The sequence below is a fragment of the Sprattus sprattus genome (genome assembly GCF_963457725.1).
Source record: "Sprattus sprattus genome assembly, chromosome: 1".
Lineage (NCBI taxonomy): Eukaryota > Metazoa > Chordata > Actinopteri > Clupeiformes > Clupeidae > Sprattus > Sprattus sprattus.
In genome coordinates, this window is record NC_137920.1 from 29,830,205 (window position 1) to 29,841,321 (window position 11,117).

Below are 11,117 nucleotides of genomic sequence, written 5' to 3' on the forward strand. Positions count from 1 at the left end.
TAAATAAATAAATGACTGTCAAAAAAGAACTGAACGACGTCTTCTCTTCCCTTTGTGACAAGAAGGCGGAGGCATGTATACAGGTGGGCTAGGCTGGGTATTGCATCTGCACAAACACACACACACACACACACACACACACACACACACCACACACACACACACACACACACACACACACACACACACACACACACACACCACACACACACACACACACACACACCCACCCACCCACCCACCCATCTAATAAAAAAAGAACTACAGTGCATGCTGTCTCACATGCTGTCTCCACTTCTACACAAATGCTCATCATAAAGTCTCAACCTACACTTTACAGAGTTTCATTTTTTTCTTTTTCTTTTTCATGTGGTACAAAAATATGGAAGATGTAATCCCCCCAGCTGCTGGAACCCTATCTGCTAGTGCTTTGGAAATATCGACGCGGCTCAAACTCTGACATACCTGTCACGCTTCAATCACGTTAACTTGACAGGTATGCAGGTGAGAAAAATGTGACATACTGTCAACATCATTATTGTATCATATAAGACTGTTTCATTACGCCAACTAATAAAAACATTTGCATTTCTACACACAGCTCGGAGCCTGAGTTTACCAGTTTACCATGAACTCTGCCTATAGTAAACCGAGATAATAGTTATGAGCAATATGATTATATACATAAAGTGAATACAATTAAAACCTTAACAGTTTAAGGCTTAAATCGACATTTTAGGCTCAAATCTGTTTAAAAACAGCCCATGCTATTAAAGAGGGAAATGCCTAATAACTAATAAATAAGTACAAATACTTGTTTGACTAAACTTGGATTTATGAACTATAATTAATAGTTAATTAATAAAACCAATACAGTTGCATTGACTCAGACCATTAATTGCGGCGCGTGCCATATAGTGGGGGAAAAAATTATCCATTTATGTCAACGGAGCAATTGTCTTTCTAAACAGCTCTGACCCAGCTTTCTACCCATGCAAACACGTCCTTTGAAATAATGATTATTTATGTTACTTATATGCTCATGCAAGTATGCGAACATGAGGCAGTCTCCCACGCCTTGTCTATCAGGGGGTAGAAGTGTCAAACCATTCTTGCATACAAGGAAGCATTCACATCCATGTAGCTTGCATTGAAGAAAAATCATGGACCTCTCTTGCCACGACGCAATCACATATTCCTGCGGTAATGCTTATCTAGTTATTAGGGGTCCAAGGGGAGTTATAAAAAGCATGTTTACGTTTTGGCTCGTATCTCAAGAACCACATGGGGTCAAACAAAAATCTGATTACTTGAAAGCTCCCGTATCTAATGCACCTTTTACCCCCAGCAAACTTTCCCTCTAATTTAAATAAGTTGCGAGTGAAAAGTAAAACGAACTAGGCTGATCGTTCGACTCGACCAACTTTAACGTGTTGCCCCTATTGACTCTATGACTAATATCTTGTGATGTAAAAATATACACCACATTATTTGGAAGCACATCAAATTGTGCCATTTCATTCATAGATGGCACTTTATCTAAAAACACTGCAGTATCTCAAGAGCAGCTTAGACTGTACATTACAATTTCTTTCTGGTTTGACTTAACAACTTATGCTAACATGTCATGAAGTATCAATCGACTTGCTCAACAAAAATGGTGAGCAATCAAATTTCAGCAGTCCATATTTGCTAGTGTGAATGGCTGATCATCATGGAATGTAATAGGTTCATTCACAATTGCCCATAGAACCCAAGTGTCTCAGCTCACTATAATGGTGCTCAAAGTGGTACTACAAAGTTCTGTAAATAGGGGGGCACTTTTACAAATACATTGCTGTATGTCAAGAACCATTTACTCTACAGTGATTTAATTCTGTGCTCTATTTGACAACATTTTTGTGACATTTTTTCAAAAAATGTCATCCCTTATTTCTCCCTTTGAAGCCACTGAACCCCTTCTAACTCCACCATTGCGTGCCACTGCCGCAAATTCTTCTCCAACCTCAATGATCACCTTTTGCGGTGATATTTATCTTTATTTTTGTCCTGATCTCTCTCTCTCTCTCTCTCTCTCTCTCTCTCTCTGTCTCTCTCTCTCTCTCTCTCTCCCTCTCTCTTCCACTGGTCATGCTGAGATTTTGCATCAGTGATGTTTGATATGCGTCATGTTGTTTCTCTGCCATTCTCCACCTCTCTGAAGCTCATACTGCTTTGCTGCTCGACCAACTCTGTGACCTTCTCAATTCCCTTAGTCTGCCAAGCACACCGATGCCTGCTGCTCCATGGAAAATTAATTGACTACATAATTCAGCAACATTGTTTTGGGGGGTTATTCTGGCACATATAGGCAGAATACACACACTGCTATAAACATTAATCAGACGGTGTTGAGTGATGAGTTGATGATCTCCACCCCTTGTGTGCAATGCACCTTACCGAGGTCTGGGAAGAAACTCTACAACTGCATTCCTCTGAAGAACAGTGCTGTCTAGTCTAAATCCAATTATGCAATGGATCAAATTATAACGTATGGAAGATCACATTGCATTCCTAAAATGACACACTATGGAACGAATCTAAAATGAACAGTAAAAGTATAAGAACTTCGCACACATTTATAATGAGTTGCTTTGGTATAATATAGCTGGCTGCCTCTTGCAGGCTAGAGTAGCATCTAATATAGTTTCATGACATGCTGTGTAGAAAGAGCCAAACTTAAACCAGACTACTCTGAATGTGCAGGCTGTCTTCACTTAGTTTAGAGGGGGAAAAAAGGTAGGCTATCAGAGTAGCGGAGCTGATATACTAATCAAAGTCCATGTAGCCTATTTGAGTGCTAATACATCATACTCATCATTCACTATAAAAGCAACGCACCTGAGCATTTGTTTAAAACATTTGTTTGTTTTTAACAGAGAGAGAGAAGAAAGGCTACCATAGGTAACAAAGCTTTATAATAATAAAATTAATAATAATAATGGAACTTAAGAAGAACAAAACGTGCTTAAGCAGTCATAGAATTATTGAGAGTGAGAAAGAGAGATAGACAGATAGAGAGAGAGAGAGAAAGAGAGAGATATCAAGGAGTTGGGTGACATTTCTTGCTTTCTTTTCTCTTGTTTTTCTCATGCCTTCACATTTAAAGAGCTTTGTTTGCTGTTACGTGCAGCGGCTAATCCCACCACAGCGAGCTGCAGGAGTCTCGCCGCCACACGGTGGATTGGCATGTAATCTACGAGGACGTGCTAGTAAGCCGGCAGAACGGCGGAGTTAAAAGTAGGACAGCAGGAGGAGCAGAGCAAGATGAAGGAGAAAAAGTGAAGTGAGAGAAGAAATCAAGGAAAGATGAGCAGAACAGAAGAGAAAAAAGAGCCAAAGAGAGGAGAAAAGAGGAGAGGAAAGGTAAAGGGGGAAGTGGGGAGGAGTGGAGAGTGGACAAACAAGGAAAGATTAAGAGAGAAGCGCGAAGGAGAGGAGAGAGAGAGGAGAGAAAAAGGAGAGGGAGAAAAGATGTGAGAAGATCACCCGAGAAGTGTGGAGAGTAGAGGAGAGGCGAGAGGAGAAGTGTGGAGAGTAGAGGAGAGGCGAGAGGAGAAGTGTGGAGAGAAGAGGAGGCGAGAGGAGAAGTGTGGAGAGAAGCGGAGAGGCGAGAGGAGAAGTGTGGAGAGTAGAGTAGAGGCGAGAGGAGAAGTGTGGAGAGTAGAGGAGAGGCGAGAGGAGAAGTGTGGAGAGGAGAGGCGAGAGGAGAAGTGTGGAGAGTAGAGGAGAGGCGAGAGGAGAAGTGTGGAGAGTAGAGTAGAGGCGAGAGGAGAAGTGTGGAGAGTAGAGGAGAGGCGAGAGGAGAAGTGTGGAGAGTAGAGGAGAGGCGAGAGGAGAAGTGTGGAGAGCAGAGGAGAGGCGAGAGGAGAAGTGTGGAGAGTAGAGGAGAGGCGAGAGGAGAAGTGTGGAGAGTAGAGGAGAGGCGAGAGGAGAGCAGAGAGGAAGGGAGGGGAGAGCAGGAGAACAGGGCGGCTGAGTCGTTATCTCAGTATGTTTCACTGACCCTTTCATAAGCAGGGCATTTAGAGGGAAAGGTACCACAACCCCTATCAGTGACTGACTTACTGCATCGAGCCCCTTAAACAGTTTCTCAGGTTGAGAAAGAAAAAAAGATCGACAGTTGAGTTTAATTTGTTACTCCATCCAAGACCCGCTTAAGTAAGGCCACAGTGTACACTGTAAGGAAGTGACACGATATAAACACAATTTAAAACTAACGCTCACCATCCAGACAACAACTGATTTTGCTAGAAAATAAAATGCTGTGATTCATATCTCTCTCAGGCTGAGCCTCAACCCTTTGCCATGGCGAATAACAGACCATTATTGCATAAATGATTTCCAATAAAAAAACATTGATTTTTCCCTTTTCCCTCTTACCGAACAGTCATTGCCTGCGGTGACCAACTGTTTAGGCCATCAAATTCAAGGTTGGCATGGTGAGGACTTGGGGGTGGGGGGGGGGGTTGTGTGTGGTTTAAAGGTGATGTAAGTATGTTTTAATTATTAATGTGTAGTGTGTGTGTGTGTGTGTGTGTGTGTGTTTTGAAAGGTGTGGTTGTTTTAAAGTTAAGGTAAGTATGTTTTAATTATTAATGTGTAGTGTGTGTGTGTGTGTCTGTGTGTTTTTTTTTTTTTTAAAGGTGTGGTTGTTTGAAGGTGAGGTAAGTGTGTTTTAATTATTAATGTGTAGTGTTTGTGTGTGTGTGTGTGTGTGTGTGTGTGTGTGTGTGTGTGTGTGTGTGTGTGTGTGTTTGTGGTGGGGGGGACATTGTTGTTTAGCAGCTGACCCAATGGAGGGAGTGGGCCTTGGAATGAATAATGTGGATAATGAATCAGACGTGCTTGAGGAATGCTCAGTGGAGCTGGAGCCCGGCGCAGCGATGATTGTGGAGTTGACGCCATCGATTTATCGAGCCTCGTTTGTGCTCCGCTGGCAGGTTCCCGCCTACACACACACACTCACACACCTCACACACACACACACACACACAACCTGCCACCCCACCCTAAACACGCCTGAAATATTCATGAGATTGAAGAGGAAAAGTGCCGCCGCAACTTGAAGCAGCGGCGAGAAGCCTTGCCGTTACGTGACGTGACAAACACAACTGCTGTTGCTGTTGCTGCTGAATGGCCGACTCTGCATGAACCAAGACCAATGCAGGCAATACAGGTTTTATTTTGCGGTGCAGTCTTTTTCATTTTTTTTTTTTTTATAAATACAGAAAGCTTGAAATAAAATCAATGTGGTAAGTTAAAGTACACCTCTGGACAGTGGCCAGAGGATGGTGGCGACAGAGAGGGGCTTCGGCTGGGTGATTTTGTGACAGGCTTTGACAGGGCCACCTCCAATCCCACTGACGGACACGGGGGCCTCGCTCAGGAAGCAGAGGGTACAGCTGTCACACCGAACAAGAGAGGTTTAAATCCAACTACAGAATAATGACATGACCACAAGGACACGTGGTCACCCTCATACCGTACCTCCTACCGCAAAACAAACACTCTACCCCACCTACCCACACATAAAAACACACACACACACACAAACCTACCAACATATGCTTGCATATGTACATGCGTACATACTCAAGCACACACACAACCCCACCCAGGCATGCTCAGGCACTTAGTCACGCACACACACACACACACACATACACACACACACACACCTGTTTGAAAGTGAGCTCATCCCGCACAGGCGGTAATTGCGCCCTGGGTCTAAACAGCTTCTCGTGCCGTCACACCGATGACAGTGCCCGCACAGACAAGCCTTTCTAATGTGCTCAGTCTTACTGCCGCCGCCATCAGCACTGACAACTGAGCTCATGGGCATGGCTGTCATTACACATTGTACTCACACACACGAACAAACACACACACACACACACACAAACATGAACTCATATACATACAGACAGACACACACACACACACACACACACACACACACACACACACACACACACACACACACACACACACACACACACACACACAAACACGAATGCATGCATACACCAACATGCATACACACTAGGGATGTGCATCTCATCACTGAGGACGATGCGATACACATCTCGATGCACTGCCAACGATCCGATACATTCAAGATACATAAAAGCAGCTACTAATGCGATACGATACGATTCACCCCTATTGCGATGCAGTGCGATTCGACACAATGCGATTCAACGAGATGCGATGCAAAATAATATAATTCTATGCAATTTAATATGGTACATAATGATTCATTTATTTGTCATACAACAACTCATTAACAAGGTCTCTGACAAAGTATAACATGTACCTATGTGTGTATGTGTGTGTGTTAGTGGTCTCTGAATGTAATTTTTTTTTTAAACTATACCTGCCAGTCACAACACAGTTTTCTCCATCCTAAACCAGTGGATCAACTGCCTCACACACTAAATTTAACTAATTTGTCCTATTTTAAGGTTTTTCTTTAGGAATATGAGTTGATCCACATGATCAGGATGAAACAAAGCAAACTGTGCTGTGCTGTAACTATGTCACCAGTTGTGCTGAACACTCTTTCAGAGGGAACACTTGTTGCTGGGATGGACAGGTTGCTCTTTACCAAGGCTGAAAGCATTGTTTTATAACTTTTGGCACAGTTCCTATCAGAACAAACCTCTCTCTTCCTTTTTGTGTGGGCTCCTGTCAAATTCTGTTTCATCTGCCTGGCCCTGGCAAAACTCAGTATAATGGAGACTAGCTGCTAGATTTCCTTTTCCAATTTAAGGAAGATACAGGTAAATTCAAGTAACAAATAGAGAGTTTAGCTACGGTATATGGAGTATAATCCTACCTCTTCCTCTATCATCACCGCCTCTGCTGTTATCTTAATCAATATCTTGTCTTGGTGCCGTGGTCTTCCAAGAAGGTCAGGTTTTTTGAAACGTGGATCAATCGCCAGAGTTGTGTCTGAACTCGTTCATAATGTTGGTGAACGTGAACTGAACGTAGGCTACTGTATTACTGCCTGATGAACGATACTGTGAACGTGTTCATTCTGGTGACTCTGAACGGCACGTTCACTCTTTTTAATTTCGTTCAATACGGTAACAGATTTCTGGAGACTTCCAGTCAAAAAACACCGTTAACAGTAATTTATCCCACTGTCTTTGCCTGTGAGAGCGCCGAAGTTGCACTTAATTAAGTTGCGTAGAGGCAGAGAGCGGTATTGCAGGCAGAGAGAGATTTTAGAAAATGATAGCCTTCACGAGAATCGGCCATTGACAGCAGTGGAGGTGAGAGCGCGCTTAAGAAACAGTTAGAGAGGAAGAATCTATCTAAATATAATATTATTGGTCTTATATTCGGATTATACCGATGCAAAAATGTTAGAAACGATGCATCGCGATTCATTCCACATTGTATCCGGTGCACACTTTTTTGATCCGGGCCATCGCATCGTGAGCTTTTATGCCGGTGCATCGATGCGAACCGGTGAATCTTCCCATCCCTAATACACACACATACTCATTCACACACACACAGCCTACTATATGAATGCAGATCTCATATCCCAATGGATCAGTGACTGCTGTCTCCCTGAACAGCTTGCCTTGTGTGCATCTTCTATACATCCAGTTTCAACGAGGGACGCGACAGCATACAAGTCAATAAGTGAGTGGTGTCGTGAGCGCTGAGTGATGTCCCCTAAGAGGCAGAGCAATGCACAGCACAACGGCAGCTTATGGTGGGATTACATTACACACCGATCTGTGAATACTCCACTCCGATATGAGCTGAGCTCTGCTTAGAATATGTGTGTGTGTGTGTGTGTGTGTGTGTGTGTGTGTGTGTGTGTGTGTGTGTGTGTGTGTGTGTGTGTGTGTGTGTGTGTGTGTGTGCGTGTGTGTGTGTGTGTGTGTGTGTTTGTTAGCCTCTGCCCACAAATTCTTTGTTTAAGTCTTGGAAATTACAAAGAGTGGAGAGAGAGACTGAAATTGGGGGTGGTTTGTGAGTGCGCCTCCCCTAGTTGTACGTCTCTTCTATCAAGGCAGCCTCGAACACATCTAGGTGGGTCTGGTCAGAGGGGCCAGTCCCTTAGCTGGCCAGCAGACAGAGAGCTAGCAGCTGTTAGGTGTGTCGTACCTGGCAAACCCGGTTCACTTCAGCAACACCAGTAATGCTGATTTGAATGGCTGATGAATGATTTCGGACACGCTCCAAAATGTTATGGGTTTATCCTTACGTAAACAACCTCACATCAAGTTTCATGAAAATCTAGGGGGGGGGATTTTCCGTAGTCCTGCTGACAAACTAGACAGACAGACCGAATACACATCGTCCTTGGCTGAGGTAAAAAAAAATCAAACGGATACATAATGGCTAATGCTGTTATGGCACCTAATGACTTACAAAATTAATGCAGTAAGATAATTACATTTGTTTAAATTTGAATGAAAATCATTATCACTACAATCACATAGGACAAAACACATTAGCACATTACTCTAACACCACATTAAGATGCATGGCAAGATATAGAACGACAGGTCTGGGAAAGAACCCATTTAACAGAAGAGAACAATACAAACCCTGCATGACTTAAGCTTTCCAGACTTATGCGTGTGTGTGTGTGTGTGTGTGTGTGTGTGTGTGTGTGTGTGTGTGTGTGTGTGTGTGTGTGTGTGCAGGGGCGGCCTTTCCTACAGGCGGGTTAGGCGGCCGCCTAGAGCGCCATCTAGAGGGGGAGCGCCAAATAATGCGCCCGAAAAAGAAAAGAAAAAACACAATTTTTTTTTTTTTCCCGGACGCATAAGTTGGCGCTCCTTCTATATCTCCAACCAATATTTTGACATAATAAAATAAATCTAACTTTAGGGTAAAATGAGCCAAAACTCGAAAACGGAGGGCTATGTTCTTCATTGGTGTTGTTAGATCATGCTAGCATAGCGAGACATTTGGTGCGAATGTGTGTGTATCCTCTGAAGAGGCTTAACCCCAACGGCGTGCATGACTAGACGGTCCGGATCACAGAACTAATCGAAATATTTCTTTACCGTCGGAAAGACAGGTGACAGTAATGATATTACAACCCCGCAAGGTGCAGGGAAGTCCACTTATGATGTACAATACACATTAAGGGTTGCTACAATATGTTATCATGAAAACACTAATGATGAACACAGTATTTCACAGATCAAACTGATTTTGGAGAAACACTGTATAATGAGCAGATAAACAACACGTGGGAAAACATTAATACAACTTCTTCAGGGGGTTATCAAACATTATTGTGAATGAGAACATGTACATGGATTTATGGGAACAGCCGCTCGACAGGTCCTCGTCTGTTGCAACTAATTACAAATCAAACTTCTTCCAACAATATCACATAGGCCTATGCGCAAAGTAACGTATTCTTTTAACGACATTGAAGCGAGGAAATACATTTCGCCACAAAGCTAAATTTAACAAATAATGATAATACTGACTGTAACATGCCGGCATAGTCGCCCCATAATGCCGTGCGGCGGGCGCATATACTTTTCTATGTGTGATAATGCACTAACGATGTACCTGTTCCTTACTGTTCTTATTGCATGTCGTTGTTCTGTGTTGGGACTGAGTTTATACAGGTGTGTGACGGTAACACAGTCTATTTGCTGCGATCGTTGTGTTTATGTGAAATAATTGCAGTCTTACAAGGCAAAATAGCGTTTGAAAGTTGCAATTGGGGCGCCAGGAGTGAAGCTCGCCTAGAGCGCCTAATGTGCTAGGGCCGCCCCTGTGTGTGTGTGTGTGTGTGTGTGTGAGTGGCCTCCCCTACCCTCTGGGTGAGGTCGCTGGCCTCGTTGATGTAGCGGTCGCGCTCCTTCTCCAGCTGGTAGATGATCTTGCGCTGCTTCTGTGCCTCGTCGCGATAGTTCATGATCTCCTGCTCCAGGTTCTTCTTGGACTGCTCGTGCAGCTTCACCATGTTCATCTGCTTCTCTGTGGCGTTGGCCGCCTTGATCATGTTCTGGTGGGGGGGGAGCAGAGGACAGAGCATCAGACAAAATGAAGACGAGAGAGAAACCTCTTCCTGAATTGGTAGCAATCACCACTGGTCTACATATTAGGACAACTGTGATATTTTTAGTCTCAAAAATCCATGCACATAAAACCCACGTGATACAAGCACACAGCACAGAGTGGAAAACCATCCTTCTGAAGGAGCATTTCTACCGATATAATATAATACACTGCACAGATGTTTTCGAGAGCAGGGGGCTCTGCCTAGCACTCACTTGGGCCTCCTTATGCGCTCGCAACTGCACAACACTTGCTGGTTAGTCAAGTTGAGTTAGAGACTTTAGAGCCAGGAACTGTGGCTGACGGTGTACCTTGAAGTGACACTGAGAGGTCTGGGGCCACGGTCTGGGGCCACGACGTCCCCAACCAAAAGCGTAAGAAGTTTAAATTCTTCTGTTTGTGACTTTAAAAAAAAGTGATATAAGAATTCTTTATGCAGGTTATATAATGCCCTTCTAACAGGAGCCTGAGGTATTTTTTTAAGCTTTGAGTAATGAATTGGGTGTCTGAACGGTCTTCTTTTTGTAAAGGTGTCCGTCACACAGATGCTGACCCAGCAGGCTATGCCGTGGTTTTATTTCAGTGCAGGGAAGGACTCCAACATTAGAAGGCAAGAAGAATGTAGCCTAAGACGGGAGACTGTTCAGAGGGCATAGGCTGAGAGCGATAAGGAGGCCTAGTGTATAATCCAACTTAACCTTAGATAACAAACGGCTACTTACACTGTGCTCTGCCAACTGAAACTTTACTGTGTATCCAGATAACAGAAATAGAATTTGGATGTAGGCCACTGTACGAACTGGGGCAAACTAGCTAACATTACGGCAATACAGCTATACTATAGTTAGACACATGTCCGCAATTTGTTGCTATCTGTGCAATAGAGGTTAAGTTAACGTCCAAGATACTGCTACCTATGATGCATGGCTTACATCCCCCCCTCCCACCTCCAAAAGTCTCAAAATCAAAATCGAACTGGACGAGTGACCTCCTTAACAGTTTAAAAAAGCCCAGTGTAA

General features: G+C 43.6%; 1 protein-coding gene across 1 annotated transcript in view; it reads right to left on the reverse strand.

Moving 5' to 3' along the window:
* Positions 1 to 11,117, reverse strand: part of cfap58 (cilia and flagella associated protein 58) — a gene marked incomplete at both ends in the record, with an annotated part of 123,713 nt that overhangs the window by 95,997 nt on the left and 16,599 nt on the right. Inside the window, one exon of the mRNA XM_080843349.1 lies at positions 9,854 to 10,045. Coding sequence (XP_080699475.1) covers positions 9,854 to 10,045 — 192 coding nt within the window. The remainder of the gene's footprint in view (positions 1 to 9,853; positions 10,046 to 11,117) is intronic.